We start from the raw sequence: 19,065 nt of genomic DNA, 5'->3' as shown, positions 1-19,065 counted from the left end.
GGATTTAGGGTAAAATCATTTTAATCATACAATTAAGATAATTTTAGGAAATTATTAGGTGTAAAATTATGTTTTTAAAATTTTAACTAATCAAGAAAAATATATACTACTTGTTAAATATGACATAATATTTAAAAGATTATTTTTAGTAATATAAGTATTTTATCATAAACTAAATACTATTTTTGTTCCATAATACTTGTTATATTTGAAAATTCATGTCTCTTAAAAAAATTATTAAATTTATCTAAATTATAATAAATTATTGAGTAAATTTATTATATTACCCGTAAATTCATAACAATTCTCTAAACATTAAATTGAAGTAATAATTATTGATTATATACAAATAGTTGATATGAAAAAAGATTTATTGCACTTTGAAATTACAAATAGGTCAAGTATCTTAGAATAAATAATTTTTTCATATGCGACAAATATTACGGTACAGAGATAGAACTTTTTTTTTTTTTTTCAATATAAGTATTAGGGTAAAAACCAATATGGGCTTCTTCTCTAAAAAAAAACACAATATGGGCTTGCTTTCCGATGTACCCAAAGAAAAGGATTGTGGGCCGAAACAGATCACATAAGATCCAAAAACGGAACAGTAATAAAAATATAGAGAGACGGTCAGAAAACAGTTTGCCTTTATCTAACGATAACTGAACAAAAGCCTGAGCGGTGAGCTACGATGCTGCCTCTGCTCTTCATTTCCCTCTCTATCCTTCTTCTTCTTGTGTTACTCTTTAAGTTCCTCACTTGCGATGGTACTTCTTCCAACTTTATTGTTTACCTTTTTTTTTTTTTTTTTTTTTTTAACTATGTATATTAGCTTTCATGTTGCCAATTATCAGCTCCTTGTATCAACTTTAATGTTTATGTATATATGTAATTTAAGGGGACTTCACGTTGATGTCCAAGAGGCATGTTAAGAAAGAAGAAATTGAGGATAAGGTAATCTGAGTTTTCGATATTTACGAAATTTGTTTTCCCTTTTTATTTTAAATTCATTTCTTTTATTTTGTGCGGCTTGTTTCTGAATTATTTGATTCCTTTTAGGTTGTTTGGATTACTGGAGCCAGTCGTGGAATAGGTACCAAGTACTTCTTTGTGTTTGAAATTCTTGTATTTTTAATTAATATCCAATTTTTGGTTGTTGAAATGCAATTTATACAACAAATATGTAAATTTTCTGGGCTTTGTTATGTGCTGCATTTGTTTAGAATTGCATTGTTATCATTACTGGATCATTGTTGCAGAGGAGCATGACCGACTCTAAAAATTCTCCCTTTGTTACTAAAAAGTTGTTGTAGTTGGTTAGATATTAAGGATGGAGCCTTGTTGGCCGAATCTTGGGCTGTTGCTCCATTTGTGAAAGAAAATGCCAAATCTTGCATTGGTAATGGAGGAATGGGCTTATTCTGTGTAGTAATTTGGCCTTTTTCTTTTGATTTTGATGGTGGTAAATTCTCTTCAATCGAAACGATGCCATCCAAATATGAAATTGTTGAATGTGCTTTATCTCATTGATCATGGATGATTGATCAACATCTAACTCAGTAGAACCTATTGCAATTAAAATACCTAGGGGTGTTCTTTGTTTTGTGTCATTTGTCGAGAAATAATAATTTGACCACATTTAGGGTATGTTAACCAACTATGTTTTTGAGGGTCACTACTCATTTTTGTAGATTCTTTATCCTTTTTTTCTTTATTATCTTTTTTTTTTTTCTTTACCCTTTGAATTTGATGGTGGATTTCAGGTGAAATTCTTGCTAAGCAATTGGCAAGTTTAGGTGCCAGGCTTATTCTTTCTGCACGGAATGAAGCTGAATTGGAGCGAGTTAAGAAGGAACTCACAGGTTTATCCATTCATCTGAAGTTATATGAGTCTTTCATTCCTATTATTATTGACATGCAGCTGAGACACCCACAGGCAAACATGCACCCGATGAAGTGAAGATTTTACCTTTGGATTTGGCATCTGGTGAAGCTTCTCTTAAAGTGGCAGTTGAAAAAGCAGAGTCTTTTTTCTCTGGAGCTGGTGTTGATTATATGATTCATAATGCTGCTTATGAGCGCCCTGTAAGTGGATATTTGTAATTAATTTAGGATTTGAAGATATCGACAATTTGGCATAGATGCATATAATAGCTTTGACTCCATGCAAATTTTTTTTTTTTTGTCAGTATTAGATAAAACTAATATTGTGAGATCTTGAAAGAAAAAGAATTCAAATGAGTATGCATGATTTTTTTTTTTTTTTGTCAGTATTAGATAAAACTAATATTGTGAGATCTTGAAAGAAAAAGAATTCAAATGAGTATGCATGGGCGCACTTGGCTGGGGAAGGGTGAGCAAATTGCACAGTAATAGAATAGATAAGAGAAGAGGACAGTGGCTATTACAGAAACTAAAATATCTATTTGAAAGTGATCATAGTACAATATGGTAAATTTTAACCTGCAGTATAGTGAATGGGTTTATTGTAATGCCAACATGCTATTATTAATGATCTATTTTATATTGTAATGCATTAGATCTCACATTGTGGAAAATATGTTACAAAGTGTAAACTATCTTATGAAGTTTATAAAGAGAGTTTGCCAGGCTAGATTTCCATTTGTGCTGGTTAGGTTGAGTAGATTTATCAAAAATTAAATATGTCATATTTAGATATAGTCCACTGGTATGAAAATGTACCACAGCTTGACATGAAAGATTAAATACTTTTCCAAAAGCAAGTGACAGAACAAGGTGCTAGATGCGTTTTTTTCTATAAATTGAATATGCAGAAATCACCAGACTGCAGCTCCATTATTGATTTTGTGCCTTTGGTGCGTAAATGTGATAGCTTGCTAATACCTCATAAAGTGATTCACATCTTGAGCAAATGATGACTTTTATTGATCCACCTCTTTCTTTTGGCAGAAATCAGCAGCTCTGGATGTAACTGAGGAAGATCTTAAGGTAACACGTGAATGAAAATATTAGGCACTCTGATGGTTAGACCTTGTGCAATTGCTATTATTATTTTTTGCAATTACTATTATTATTTTTTTCTTAAACAAAGATTGGCCCATTATTCAGTTAGCTGCTCACTTTCACAAGTTAACTCTAGTCAACTAGATAAATTTATGCAAGGATTACCAATGTACTAGGTCCTATTTCTTTTGGTCTTCCCTTGAAGGACTACTGATGATACTTTTTTGTTTGAATAGGCTACAGTCAACGTTAATGTTCTAGGGACAATATCTCTTACACGGCTATTGGCACCGTTCATGCTGAATCGAGGGAGGGGCCAATTTGTTGTGGTATGTTGAGATCAACAATATCTTTAGTAGTATCTGTTTTTAATATGCACCAAAACTAAAGCAGTGAGACATGTGAAGCATGGCACCTCGCTGATTGACCTTGGGATATAGTTATCACACAGATAATCCTTTCCGTCTAAAGTTTAACCATTTTTTTATGCAATCTATTACATTACATTTATTGCCATTCACATGATATGAGTTATACGTTATGGGTAGATGAGCAGTGCTGCAGGCAAGGTACCGACACCAGGACAGGCTGTATACTCTGCTTCTAAGTTTGCATTGAATGGGTACTTCCAATCCTTTCGTTCCGAGGTATATACTTATTTTTCAACAAAAGAATGAGGATGTTTTATGTTGTCCTTCTCTTGCATTATAGACATGTCCAACTTAGAACATAGATACAGCCATTTTGGAGCTTATGATAGTCGACCCGGGGGGGGGGGAATGGGGGGTGTTTCGGGAATTTTACTTGGTCAGTTAAATTAATTGCTTTTAAACCACTGGCTACTCTTAATTATAGTTGCTCAGTCTCCCTTAGACTATAAAATCATTAACTTTTAATTGATGGAAGTTACATGTTTATGCTTTTCTCTATAGTTAATGCGTTCCAGAATGATATTTATGTAGTGTCCTTTTGTTACAGTGATGTCGGTAATTTAACTTCTGTCATTTTGGTGATCATAGGATCAATGAATTTGTCAGCCTATATTCAAAATAAAGCCATGTGAGAGCAATAGCCATCCTGGAGTTGTTAAACCTTTCCTCCAAACCATAAGTGAAATGAAAATAAACAAGCAAATGGACAAAACTACATGAGGACTGTGTCTGATTGACTAGGTTGCTGACAAGTTGTGTTTGCTATTGATTATATTACTTGGTCTTGCTTTTTAGTATTGGGGCACATGGTTAATATTTTCAGCATAAAGTCCAATGCTGAAGAATACAATACTTTATCCCATGAAAAATTTTCACAATCATGTTCTCTATGTCTGGTTCTTATGGACATCTCAATGTTGTGTTACTTGCAGCTCTGTCAAAAGGGGATTAAGGTGACCATTGTTTGTCCTGGGCCAATAGAGACATCAAATGGCTACACTACAGCAAAAAAGGGTTCTGAGGTGATCTTCTCACTGTATTTATAAATTGGCTTTCACTTGTAACTTATTTTATCTCTACCTCTTTTGGAGATACCAGATGTTGTATGGTAGATGAAGAATGAGGTGGATTATAAGAGGACTACTTTTTGTATTGGCAGAACATATTTCTTCCAATTTCACATCTTTATCCTTTATTTGATGTTTTTTTCCTGTCCTGCCTGTTTAATTTTAACTAAATTCTATCATGTTGACAGAAGCGTGTGTCATCAGAGAGGTGTGCGGAACTGACAATTATTGCTATGACCCATGGTCTAAAGGAAGCTTGGATATCATACCAGGTAATTGCTTTTGTATTAGATTTTTTTTTTGCTGTTCCTTGGAATTCTATATTTTATTTAATTCAATTGAAGTACTTCAATTATGCAGAAGGCTATGATCATTAACCATGTTATTGTCTGTTGTGGTATAATTTAGCCTTTTGTAATAAACTCTTAATGATTTGTATATCCTCCATCCAAAGCAAAGTATATCCTATTCTTGTTTGCATCTGCAGCATTATTCTAGTAATGTGCTAATCTAATATCTTGATCTTTCTTTCAGCCTGTACTAGCCGTTATGTATCTAGTACAGTACATGCCAACCATTGGTTACTGGCTTATGGACCAGGTACCTTCTATTAACTGCCGAATCATTTTTGTGTAGTTTCTTGTATTATGAGCTACTCAAATGGAATTCATGATTGACTTAGATCGGGGCAAAGCGAGTTGAAGCGGCTTCTGAGAAAGGCAACACATATGCATGGAGCTTATTGTTCGGAAAGAAGAAGGCAACCTGAATCTCTTCTTCCATAGCTTAGACTTTGTAATCCCAGAAAATCCTAAACCAGTAGAGTGCTTTTTCGTTAGAATTTGAGAATTAGAAGAGCACTGAGAAGCGGTAACAATTTCATATTTATGTACTCTTATTTGCTTATATAATCTACAATCATAATTTCATAATAAACATGTGCACCATCGACACAATTTATTATATATAATTGCAATTAGCTTGGAGTATTAATTTATGCATGCACCAATAGATCATGTCTGCAGGCAATAGAATATGCTGTCCTCTAGTAAATTACGGAAATAGAAACAGCAGGCTTGAGTTGTCAATATTAAGAATTACAGATGCGGTATTCTTGGAAAATGAACAACCTTTTGTATTCATATAATAATTAACTGGAAGATTAAGATGCAACTCTGTTATAGGGAGCCTGAAAAAATGGCAAATGACCTAAGCTAATTTAGCTGTGGAGACCAGTATTGGGAGTCATTTCTAATGAGATTTTGGATTTTTTGTGCAAAGCTGCAGATTGACCTCAGTCGGTGAATATTCATTACTTCATCTGTAATCTTTCTTCTTTGGGTTTCTTCCTTCTATTATATATGTAAAGTTCATATTCTTCAGTCATTGATAAACAGTTTGAATATAGGGAAAAGAAGTAGTAATATAAAATGTATGGATCTAGCCTTAGTTTAAAAGTAAAAAGAGAAGAAACAGAGGGAAAAGAGGTATTAACATAAAAGAGTGAGTTTTACCTTAAAAGCTTAGATTTTCTTAAAAAAAAAAAAAAAATACTATCTTAAAGATCTTGAAAAAGGGAATAACATATTATATTTTGGTGAGGAGGAGATGAGATTTCAGTGGTGTTTTAGGCTTTAGAATTTTCGACCATTAGGGTTCTTAGGTGTTAGTAAGATGAGTTGAGGAAGAAGAAGAAGTAAGGAAGAAGGAGATGAGAGGAGGGTGATGTGGGATGTCATAGGAGATGATTTTGTGTGGTTGGTGCACATTTTGCATTAAAATTCTAGTGGTTGATGAGATTGCAATAGGATAGAATAGATGTTTGGAGATTTTATTTAGATAAGATGCTTGTGACATTGTAGGAAAAATGAGAGATAAGATGAGTTTGATTTGTCTTATAGTGACTTGAAAAGTAGTTTGTATTTAGCTCATGTGTTTTACATGTTTTGTTCTTTGTGTTTGCATGTATGGTATAGGTCAAAACCTATTTGCAATTTGTTTTCTCTTGTAAACTTAAAAGCTAGAATCACACACACATGCATGGCAGATTAATTAAGTGACATTATTATTACACTGTGTTTTCAAAACACAGTCTCATAATACTGTAAATTATTAAAACACCCTTATGACACTATAATTTATCAGAATCACTGTAATTCATCCAGAATCATAATTAAATCATACTAATACATAATTAGACTATAAAAATGATTTTATGCATGCTAATGACATGGTATAAAAATGTGGACGTGACAGTTCTTTCTAAAAAAAGTTTGTGTTAACAAGGGATGATTATTTTTTTGTGGTTGAATGAATTTCAAGCACTTTAGCTGGCTTGGCTGGCTGTTGCTATAAATATGGTAGCATGAGGTACAGGTACATCGCACCAAGTACACCAAGTCTTCTTCCATAGCCTTCTCTCAGTACTTAATTACCTAACTCAAACTGCTCCTCTATCTATGGCTTTCAATATGGTTGATGCTAATGCTCTTAAATCTAACAGCCTCAAAGTCATATCGGAGGCTAGCAGGTTGAAAGGCCAACAAGTTGTTCAAATTCAAAAGGCTGCCCTCTATAGTCTTATAAAGTCTATTTCTGATAAGCAAGAAGAAGCTGAACCCTTTTATCTTATTGATTTAGGGGTTGTTATAAGACTAATGGATAAATGGAATCAATCTCTGCCAAATGTAAAACCTTTTTATGCCGTTAAATGCAATACTGAGCCTGCATTACTTCTATCACTTGCAACACTCGGTGCAAACTTTGACTGTGCAAGTCAAGCTGAGATTGAAACCATACTTGGCCTCGGTGTTAATCCTGACAGGATTGTGTATGCCAATCCATGCAAGTCTGTGTCCCATATAAAATATGCAGCTAGGGTTGGAGTCAACCTGACAACCTTTGATTCCAAGCAAGAAGTTGATAAGATAAAAAAATGGCATCCAAAATGTGAACTACTGCTTAGACTTAAAGTTCCAAGCGAAAATTCATCCTGGCGTCCATTTGGTAACAAATACGGTGCATTAACTGAGGAGGTGGCTTCTCTACTCCAACATGCAAACCAGGCTGGTCTTAAAGTTGTTGGAGTGTCATTCCATGTGGGTTCTATAGCATCAGACCCACAAGTGTATCACAGCGCAATTGCTACAGCAAGATTTGCATTTGATACTGCCATTAAGCTCGAAATGCCTGCAATGCATATTCTTAACATTGGTGGCGGGTTTAGGGCGAACCCATTATTTGATGAGATTGGTAAAACTGTAAACGACTCAGTTCAAGAATTTTTTCCAGATGAACTGACATCGCTGACAATGATAGCAGAGCCAGGCAGATATTTTGTAGAAACTGCATTCATTCTGGTGACTAATGTTATTGGGAAGCGAGTGAGAGGTGAGCAAATTGATTATTGGATTGACGATGGGGTTCACGGATCATTTAACCTTGGAGCGTATGACCGTGCTTCTTTGTCGTATAAGGTTTTCCCTCAAAATGAAGATGACTTAGCAGGTCTAATTACTTCCTCGACAATTTTTGGACTGACCTGTGATTCATTAGACGTTGTGGTAAGTGGGTGCAAGCTACCAGAGCTACAAGTCAATGATTTGATCGTGTTCTATAACATGGGTGCCTACACAACAGCTCCTGCAAGCAAGTTTAATGGGTTTAACAGGTTTGATTTGCCCACCTATCTTGTATTTACAAGTGCAGATTGAAGCGTGGACATATCAGATAATTAACCTTTGTATTTTATCTTCCCTTTCTTCTCTTGTCTTTCCTATCTTCCAATCACTCCAGCAAGACAACAATTTTACACTCAATAATATTATTATTTTCTTACTAGAATTGGACATTAGCTATTACAGAAACTAGAATATCTATTTGAAAGTTATCATAGTACAATAAAGTAAACTTTAACCTGCATTATAGTTAATGGATGTAATTGTAATGCCAACATGCTATTTATTAATGAATCTATTTTATATTGTAATGCATTAGATGTCACATTGTGGAAAATATGTTACAATTTCCTGAATTTCTTTTTCCATAGTTTTTACACTCTGTAATCATAAATATCCTGAACTTCACTCAATAATTCACATTGTAAATTGTTGCCAAGGTTGTCTTTTTTTTTACTCTAATCATCTAGTATCTGAAATTAACTTGCTCGATTAATCTGAATTCGCACCGGATAGACCAAAAAGGGACTCTTAGTCGAGAAGTAAAAAGGTTATCTTCTCGGTAATGTGCACCACCCAGACATAATAAACATGGCACCACCGACACAATTCAACATATATAATTGCAATCAGTTCATTTTGTTTTGTATACTGGTCTTTTTCAACATGTGTTTCGCGTATTTGTAGTTCTTGATTTTACACGTAATTTGTTTACTCTTTTTTTATTATATAATAATATTATTTTTTTAATTTAATTTTAAATATCTTAAAAAAAAAAAGAGAAAAAAATTCTTAAAACTTGATTTTTCAACCTATTGAAGTGTGCAAGTGCCTGTCAGAGTTTGATCTACATGTCGCTATATAGTGCAGATAAGAACAATAGAACAAATGCAAGAACAATAAAGTAAGGTCAAATATGTAAAATTGTATAATATATGAGCTAAAATAGGTAATTTAAACCAAAATCACTGTTATATTAACAGTGTTTTTGGTTTTAGTTTTAATACATATATATATGAGTTGCATGTATTTTATCCTAATGCAGTGAAGGACTTTTTTTTTTTTTTTTTTCTTTTTTTTTTTTTTTTTGAATTTAATGTATTAGGATTTTATTAATAACTTCAAAAAGCCATACAAATAACAAAGAGAGGATATGACATCTCTTATAACTAAAATAGCACAAACCATAAGATATTTTATTTGAAAATTGAAAGATGAATTTGAAAAAAATTGATAGAACTTCAAAGTGAGTGGCTATACAAATTATTTGAATTTTTTGTACATAATCTCGTTACACGTAAACTAGTTGGTTATGACAGATATAAAGAATTTGAACAATTAAATCTAATGAAAGAATAGATTGTACTATCGGACTCTAAAATATAGAGATCATTTATTTAATAAATTATCCACATATTGCACGTCTGTCTAAATAAAAACAAACTAAATGAAAAAAAGAATCGAAATAAATACTCTACATAAATAGAAATATCACAAACTCCAACAAGATGGGGAGAAAACACTACAAAACAATGAAAATGTGAAAAACAAGAAAAAAAGAGAGAGGGGTTGTCGTAAGAGACAAGGACTGGCCCTTCCACCATAACCACATAGTTGATTCTTGTGTTTTAATGAAAAAAACAGGGAAAAAAAATTAATGAAGAACAAGAAAAGAGAGAGAGAGAGAGAGAGAAAACCTCCAATTTTTTTTTTTTTTTTTTTTTTTTTTTTGGTTTTTTAGTAACCGTTCCAACCAATAGATGTTTGCTAGTTAATGTAGTGGAGGACTTGAGTCACCCAACATAGCTTGGCACTACATTATTACCTAATTGGCCAATTGGCTAAGAGAACAAGATCCACCGCCCCTAAAGACAGATTACTCAAAGGCCATTAAGGGTTTAAGCAAATTAATTATATAAATTATCTCAAATTATTACATTTGTCAATATACAAGACTTGAGGTGCACACCGCGATATAGCCTAATGCTAAAATGCATATACGACTTGACAATAGATTTATGTTCAAATCTCCTCCTTAATTCAAAGGTTGTGCATTTAATAACCTTTTACGAGATATAAGAAACTGTGAGCAACACAACAAACGGTTCTTTAATATAATGATTAAAGCAACAACATTTGAATTGCAAGTTCAATCATTTAGAATTCATTTGAGATAAAAAATCGCATTTTCAAAGAATAGGCTATTTATTACTTTTCCAAATTTTTTGATAGTAAATTCATTTGAATTAATAATTGATTGACTTTATAATTTTACGTTTGTATATACATGTTTTTCATTATATGGTACTCGTTGTTCTCACTTGTATTTTAATTATTGTATATCTATAAACTTCTTGTTAATTCATTATTTTCCTAAATTAGTCTTGAATTATATGGACCGGTTTGAGCTAAGCTATAGCTACGATTCCTAAAATTACTATTCGAGATTGGATTTGGTCGAATAGTTAATCAAATGTGAAATTAACAATCAAATTCATACTTCTTATAATATTTTCCTTAATTTAGTATATAATCTATAAGATTTAGCGAAATTAAGATTGGAACCATTGCTAGCAGTAGCTGAGGTGTGTCGGTGTAAAGCCAAAATAAATCTAAACTGATATATTGTAATGAAATCATTAATTAATATTATGAATATTTTATCACATTCTTAGCAAAATTTTGTTTTATAGATTATTTTGTATATTCAATATTGCAAATAATTAAATCCATAAGCTAACTTGGTATATTCAATTATTTATTTTCTTGAAAATTTGAATGTTGGAGAAGGTAATAACTATTTTCTAAAGTAAAATATAAAAATAAATATATAACAAAATGCAATATTTATCTTACAATCAGCCAAAATATAAAAATTCATTCTTGTGATTAACACTCTAATACTCATTCTTTTTGTGAGTATCATCACATTGAACATAGTTTGATCTTCCATATCATTGTCATCTTCTACAAAATTATTAAAAAAAATAATTAAATAGCATATGCAGTTATATACAAAACAATTATTAGGCTTCATAGCAAAACCAAAAATTATTGATAGAAAAATAAATATTTTCTTAATAGCCAAAAGCAATTAAAACTATATATATATATATATATATATATATATATATATATATATATATATATATATATATATATATATATATATATATATACTCACACGTATAGTGATATGATAAGACGAAACTTTTCCACGATAGAATTCTAACAGCTCAATGCATGAATTTGACCATGTATTTTCAGCGATTATCCTTGTGGCCCTCGAACTATACGAGGAATTCATGTGACCCTGCACTTTCGAATTTTAATAATCATTATATCCCTTGCTAAAATAAAATGCAGTAGCGTAACGTCATGATTGAACCCTACAAAGATATTTCATTTTGTTTAATGACATAATTATTATTGAAATGTCAAAATAAATGATCATGATTAAATCCTCGTTAAATTCAATGAGTCACGAGGATAATTAGCCAAAGTTCAGCTTCAAATTTATTTATTTGGGCGGATTCTAATTCCTAATTACTAAGAAACTTTAGTAATAAAATAATATGATCAATGCAAATTGTAAATAGTATTTGTCTAACCACTTGTTTTAGCTTATAATTTACTTTTGACTTCTTATCCATAGAATCTAATGGGCTTTGTGATTTGCAACTTGGTACTAAGTTTAGGTTAGAACAAAGTCATAAATAGCTGGATATTTAATTATTATTATTATTATTATTATAAAGGCTATTTGAATTGTAGGATTTAGGGTAAAATCATTTTAATTATACAATTAAGATAATTTTAGGAAATTATTAGGTGTAAAATTATGTTTTTAAAATTTTAACTAATCAAGAAAAATATATACTACGTGTTAAATGTGACATAGTATTTAAAAGATTTTTAGTAATATAAGTATTTTATCATAAACTAAATACTACTTCTGTTCCATAATACTTGTCACATTTGAAAATTCACGTCTTTAAAAAAATCATAAAATTTATCGAAATTATAATAAATTATTGAGTATTTACTATATTACCCGTAAATTAATAATAATTCTCTAAAAACACCATTAAATTGAAATAATAATTATTGGTCATATACAAAGAGTAAATATGAAAAAAGAATTATTGCTCCTTGAAATCATAAATATGAAAAATATTTTAGAACAAACTATTTTTTCAGATATTACAAGTATTATAGAACAAAGAAGGTACTAAATTTTTTTTTTTAATATAAATATTAGGATAAAAACCAATATGGGCTTATTCTCTAAAAAAAACAAAATATGGGCTTCCTTTCCGATGTGCCCAAAGAAAAGGATTTTGGGCCGAAACAGATCACGTGAGATCCAAAAACTGAACAGTAATAAAAATATAGAGAGACCGTCTAAATACAGATCACATGAGCTAAGCTAATTTAGCTGTAGAGGCCAGTATTGGGAGTCATTTCTAATGAGATTTTGGATTTTTTGTGCAGAGCGGCAGATTGACCTCAGTCGGTCAATATTCATTACTTCATCTGTAATCTTTCTTTTTTGGGTTTCTTCCCTCTATTATATATAATATGTTCATATTTTTCGATGGTTGATAAATAATTTGAATATAGAGAAAAGAAGTAGTAATATAAAATATATGGATATAGCCTTAATTTAAAAGTAAAAAGAGAAAAAATAAAGGGAAAAGAAGAGTAATTTTTACTTTGAAAGCTTAGATTTTCTTGAAAAAAAAAAAATTATCTTAAAGATTTTAAAAAGCGGAATAACATATTATATTTTGGTGAGGAGGAGATGAGATTTCAGTGGTGTTTTAGGCTTTAGAATTTTCGACCATTAGGATTCTTAGGTGTTAGTACGATGAGTTGAGGAAGAAGAAGAAGTAAGGAAGAAGGAGATGAGAGGAGGGTGATGTGGAATTTTTAGGAGATGCTATTGTGTGGTAAGGTGCACCTTTTGCATTAAAATTCTAGTGGTTGATAGAATAGGTGTTTGAAGATTTTATTTAGACAAGATGCTTATCTGACATTGTAGAAAAAATGACACATAATATGAGTTTGATTTGTCTTACACTGACCTGAAAAGTAGTTTGATTTGTCTTTACGTTTTGTTTGTTGTGTTTGAATGTATGGTTTAGGCCAAACCCTATTTGCAATTTGTTTTTTCTTTTAAATTTAAAAGTTAGAATCACACACACGTGCATGGCAGATTAATTGAGTGACATATTATTATTACACTGTGTTTCCAAAACACAGTCTCATAACACGGTAAATTATCAAAATACCCTTATGTCACTATAATTTATCAAAATCACTGTAATTCATCCAGAATCATAATTAAATCATCCTAATATATAAATAGACTATAAAAATGATTTAATCCATGGTAATGACATGGTATCAAAATGTGGATGTGACACTTCTTTCTAAAAAATCTTGTGTTAACCAGGGATGATTATTTTTTATGGTTGAATGAATTTCAAGCACTGTAGCTGGCTTGGCTGGCTGTTGCTATAAATATGGTAGCGTGAGGTACAGGTCCAAGTACACCAAGTTTTCTTCCATAGCTTTCTCTCAGTACGTAATTACGTCACTCAAACTGCTCCTTTGTCCATGGCTTTCAATATGGTTGATGTTAATGCTCTTAACTCCAGCAGCCTCAAAGCCATATCGGAGGCTAGCAGGTTGAAAGGCCAACAAGTTGTTCAAATTCAAAAGGCTGCCCTCTATAGTCTTATAAAGTCTATCTCTGATAATCAAGAAGAAGCTGAGCCCTTTTATCTTATTGATTTAGGGGTTGTTATAAGACTAATGGATAAATGGAATCAATCTCTACCAAATGTAAAACCTTTTTATGCTGTTAAATGCAATACTGAGCCTGCATTACTTCTATCACTTGCAACACTTGGTGCAAACTTTGACTGTGCAAGTCAAGCTGAGATTGAAACCATCCTTGGCCTCGGTGTTAATCCTGACAGGATTGTGTATGCCAATCCATGCAAGTCTGCGTCCCATATAAAATATGCAGCTAGGGTTGGAGTCAACCTGACAACCTTTGATTCCAAGCAAGAAATTGATAAGATAAAAAAATGGCATCCAAAATGTGAACTACTGCTTAGACTTAAAGTTCCAAGCGAAAATTCATCCTGGCGTTCATTTGGTAACAAATACGGTGCATTAACTGAGGAGGTGGCTTCTCTACTCCAACATGCAAACCAGGCTGGTCTTAAAGTTGTTGGAGTGTCATTCCATGTGGGTTCTATAGCATCAGACCCACAAGTGTATCACAGCGCAATTGCTACAGCAAGATTTGCATTTGATACTGCCATTAAGCTCGAAATGCCTGCAATGCATATTCTTAACATTGGTGGCGGGTTTAGGGCGAACCCATTATTTGATGAGATTGGTAAAACTGTAAACGACTCAGTTCAAGAATTTTTTCCAGATGAACTGACATCGCTGACAATGATAGCAGAGCCAGGCAGATATTTTGTAGAAACTGCATTCATTCTGGTGACTAATGTTATTGGGAAGCGAGTGAGAGGTGAGCAAATTGATTATTGGATTGACGATGGGGTTCACGGATCATTTAACCTTGGAGCGTATGACCGTGCTTCTTTGTCGTATAAGGTTTTCCCGCAAAATGAAGATGACTTAGCAGGTCTAATTACTTCCTCGACAATTTTTGGACTGACCTGTGATTCATTAGACGTTGTGGTAAGTGGGTGCAAGCTACCAGAGCTACAAGTCAATGATTTGATCGTGTTCTATAACATGGGTGCCTACACAACAGCTCCTGCAAGCAAGTTTAATGGGTTTAACAGGTTTGATTTGCCCACCTATCTTGTATTTACAAGTGCAGATTGAAGCGTGGACATATCAGATAATTAACCTTTGTATTTTATCTTCCCTTTCTTCTCTTGTCTTTCCTATCTTCCAATCACTCCAGCAAGACAACAATTTTACACTCAATAATATTATTATTTTCTTACTAGAATTGGACATTAGCTATTACAGAAACTAGAATATCAATTTGAAAGTTATCATAGTACATTAAAGTAAACTTTAACCTGCATTATAGTTAATGGATGTAATTGTAATGCCAACATGCTATTTATTAATGAATCTATTTTATATTGTAATGCATTAGATGTCACATTGTGGAAAATATGTTACAATTTCCTGAATTTCTTTTTCCATAGTTTTTACGCTCTGTAATCATGAATATCCTGAACTTCACTTAATAATCCACATCCTAAATTGTTGTCAAGGCATCATAAATGTTGTCTTTTTTTACTCTAATCATCTTGTATCTGGAATTCATTTATTCGACTAATCAGAATTCATGCTAGATAGACCCAAAAAGGGACTCCAACTCGAGACCCGGAAAGAGATATCTGTCATTATATCTCGCCCGTTCTCTGGAATTAAAAAGGTTATCTTCTTGGTAATATGCACCACCGGGACAAAATAAACTTGTGCACCATCGACGCGATTCATCATATATAACTGCAATTAGTTCATTTTGTTTTATATCATAGTAAACATGTGCACCAACGACGTAATTAATCATATATAACTGCAATTTAGTTCATTTTGTTTTATATCATAGCAAAATATGTGCACCAAGTGCACCACCGCCGCAATTCATCAGATATAGTTGCAATCAGTTCATTTTGTTTTGTATACTGGTCTTTTTCAACATGGGTTTCACGCATTTGTAGTTGTTGATTATACTCAGTAATTTGTTTACTCTTTTTTATTATATAATAATTTTTTTAATTTAATTTTAATTATTATAATTTATTATTACTTTTTCAAATTTTTTGATAGTAAATTCATTTGAATTAATAATTGATTGACTTTATAATTTTACGTTTGCGTATACATGTTTTTCATTATATGATACTCGTTGTTTTCACTTGTATTTTAATTTTAGTATATTTATAAACCTCTTGTTAATTTATTATTTTCCTAAATTAGTTTTGAATTGTATGGATTGGATTTGGTCGAATAGTCGATCAAATGTGAAATTAACAATCAAATTCATAGTTCTTATAATATTTTCCTTAATTTAGTATATAATCTATAAGATTTGGCGAGAAATTCGGATTGGAGTCATTGGTAGCAGCAGTTGAGGTGTGTCCGTGTGAAGCCAAAATAAATCTAAACTGATATCTTGTAATGAAATCATTAATTAATATTATGAATATTTTATCATATTCTTAGCAAAATTTTATTTTATAGAGTATTTTGAATATTCCATATTACAAATAATTAAATCCATCAACTAACCTGGTATATTCAATTGTTCATTTTGTTGAAAATTTGAATGTTAGAGAAGGTAATAACTATTTTGTAAAATAAAATATAAAAATAAATAGATGACAAAATATAATATTTATCTTAAAATCAGCTAATATTATTTTCCTTAAAAATTCATTTTTGTGATTAACACTTTAATACTTCATTCTTTTTGCGAATATCATCACATTGAACATTAGCTCGGTCTTCCATATCAATCTTCTACAAAATTATTAAAAAAATAATTAAATAGTATATGCAGTAATATACAAAACAAGTATTAGGCTTGATGGCAAAACCAAAAATTATTGATAGAAAAATAAATATTTTCTTGATAGGCAAAAGCAATTAAAACTATATATATATATATATATATAAAAGACAAAACTTTTCCACGATAGAATTCTAATAGCTCAATGCATGAATTTGACCATGTACTTTCAACGATTATTCTTATGGCCCCCTGAACTATGCGGGGAATTCATCTGACCCTGCACTTTCAAATTTTAATAATCATTATGTTCCTCTCGAAAATAAAATGCGGAAGCGTAAAGTCATGATTGAATCCTATAAAGATATTTCATTTTGTTGAATGACATAATTATTGTTGAAATATCAAAATAAATGGTCATGATTAAATCCTCACTAAATTCCATGAGTACTAAGGATAAGTAGCCAAAGTTTAGGTCAAATTTATGTATTTGGCCGGATTATAATTCCTAATTAGAATTGAATAAAACTTCACCATTAGTATTCCTAATATATAAATAATTTAATATATTTATAATATAAAAATAATATAATTGGCAACATATAAAATAATATGTTATCAACTTACCATTAATAAAATTTATTGTAAATAAATATTTATCGACTTAATCTTAATAGACTATATTTATTGAAATAAATATTATTTATTCATTTATACTAACCAAACATACTAAGAAACTTTAGTAATAAAATAATATGATCGATGCAAATTGTAAATAGTATTTGTCTAACCACTTGATCTCATTTGATATAATTAATATATTTCTATTATATTTTTATTATAGTATTATTATATTTAAAAAATAAATAACATATAAAATGATAAATTATTTAAAATAAATAAATTTAATCCATTTTGTAATAAAATAATTGCATATAAAGTTTTACATTTAAATATATAACTAGAGAATTTATATTTAAATATGAAAATTAATGACCAATCAAAATTAAAATATTCTTATTTTTTTAACCAATATAATCAATTCATAAATTTAGCATGGACTATATACTAACTAATGAATTTATATTTAAATAATTCAGACTTATATTTATATTAATTTTATTTTATTAATTGTTGGTATTAAAACTCTTGTTTGTCAAAATGCTTGAAGATTAGAGTTAGGTATTACCTAAAGAATATTAATTATGAAAATAAATAAATTGCCAAAAAAAAGTAAAAGCAACAAAAATATTATTACTATTGATCTAAACATTGCGACACCTCTTTTAATTTGGCTTTCTCTTTGTTTCACTTGTGCTGGAGACTGTGAAGGACACATGTTAAAAACACTAATATTATTGTAATTTCAATATAAATTAGAGTCAAAACAACTCGGAAAAATTATTTTAATTGCTTTCTCTTTTATCCTAGCTCATATCATCATGTATTAGCGTATAATTATCAAGTTAATTCATCGTATAATTATCAAATCAATCTGTTATTCGGTATTTAATCCATAATTTAATTCTTTTCGAACCTCGTAATAAGTTGAAATTTACGGTAAATGGAAAAACTTTGAATCTGATAATAAGTCCAAGTTTGCGACAAATAGGAATATTAATAATCAATTAGAATTAAATTACTTTTAATTTTTTCAACCAATGGAATCAATTTATAAATTTTGTAGGGATTTATATACTATTCCCACATCTATATATTAATTTATGCATGCACCAATAGATCAAGTCCTCAGGCAATAGAATATGATGCAGTAAATTAATTACATTACTGATATAGAAACTGCTGGCTTGAGTTATCAATTTTAGGAATTATAAGAGCAGTTTGTCTTAAAATCCCTTCTTTAAGGTGTTGGTTTATAAGAGCAGAGAATTCAGAAAGAAAAGGGAAAATTGAGCAGAGAATTATATGAGAGTGGAGAGAAAAGATCTTATCTTCAATATAGCATTAAGAAAATACTTATACAAGAACTATTCTAAAGTTTGTTCGCCAAATCTCCGTAAATCAATGAAGTTTGTCTTCCAAAAATGGCAGATAGTGCACCTAATTTAGCTGTAGAGGCCATTATTGGGAGTCATTTAGAATGAGATTATGGATTTTTTGAGATGGGATAGGCAGGGGCTTGTTTGACCTCAGTTGGTGAATATTCATTATTCATCTGTCGTCTTTCTTTTTTGGGTTTTCATCCCCTTCATTGTATAAAAAAAAAAGGGTTTCCTATCATTAATATATTCTGTTTACCTTCTATTCAAAATAATAATATTAGATAATAATTGCCTTTAGAATATATGAAAAAGAGGAACCTTTTAACTGGAACAATGGTAAAAGGAGAAACTGAAGCTAGCCAGCCACCATCAGAT

The 19,065-nt window shown here is 30.8% G+C and overlaps 2 protein-coding genes and 1 pseudogene across 3 annotated transcripts; all 3 read left to right on the top strand.

Moving 5' to 3' along the window:
- The first annotated feature begins 613 nt into the window (after window positions 1–613).
- On the top strand, window positions 614–5,422 carry LOC105644900 (NAD(P)-binding Rossmann-fold superfamily protein). 2 transcript variants are annotated; one of them, XM_012230405.4, is made up of 12 exons: window positions 614–770; window positions 902–957; window positions 1,063–1,096; window positions 1,767–1,865; window positions 1,940–2,088; window positions 2,935–2,973; window positions 3,225–3,317; window positions 3,537–3,635; window positions 4,352–4,441; window positions 4,675–4,758; window positions 5,021–5,086; window positions 5,169–5,422. In XM_012230405.4, the coding sequence occupies exons 1-12, from the start codon at window positions 695–697 to the stop codon at window positions 5,253–5,255; spliced, it is 972 nt and encodes a 323-aa protein (XP_012085795.1). In that variant the 5' UTR covers window positions 614–694; the 3' UTR covers window positions 5,256–5,422. The 2 variants fall into 2 exon arrangements, with proteins under 2 accessions (XP_012085795.1, XP_012085794.1); XM_012230404.4 differs by having other exon boundaries at window positions 1,925–2,088.
- Window positions 5,423–6,848: 1,426 nt separating this feature from the next.
- On the top strand, window positions 6,849–8,329 carry LOC105644901 (ornithine decarboxylase). The gene has a single exon (XM_089719317.1). The coding sequence runs from the start codon at window positions 6,946–6,948 to the stop codon at window positions 8,197–8,199; it is 1,254 nt and encodes a 417-aa protein (XP_089575443.1). The 5' UTR covers window positions 6,849–6,945; the 3' UTR covers window positions 8,200–8,329.
- Window positions 8,330–13,716: 5,387 nt separating this feature from the next.
- Window positions 13,717–15,169, top strand: LOC149497263 (ornithine decarboxylase pseudogene; annotated as a pseudogene).
- Window positions 15,170–19,065: the final 3,896 nt, after the last annotated feature.

Source organism: Jatropha curcas, chromosome 3 (assembly GCF_041381405.1).
Source record: "Jatropha curcas cultivar XTBG-Jc1 chromosome 3, XTBG_Jcur_1.0, whole genome shotgun sequence".
In the NCBI taxonomy this organism is placed as follows: domain Eukaryota; kingdom Viridiplantae; phylum Streptophyta; class Magnoliopsida; order Malpighiales; family Euphorbiaceae; genus Jatropha; species Jatropha curcas.
This window is presented reverse-complemented; position numbering and strand designations above follow the sequence as displayed.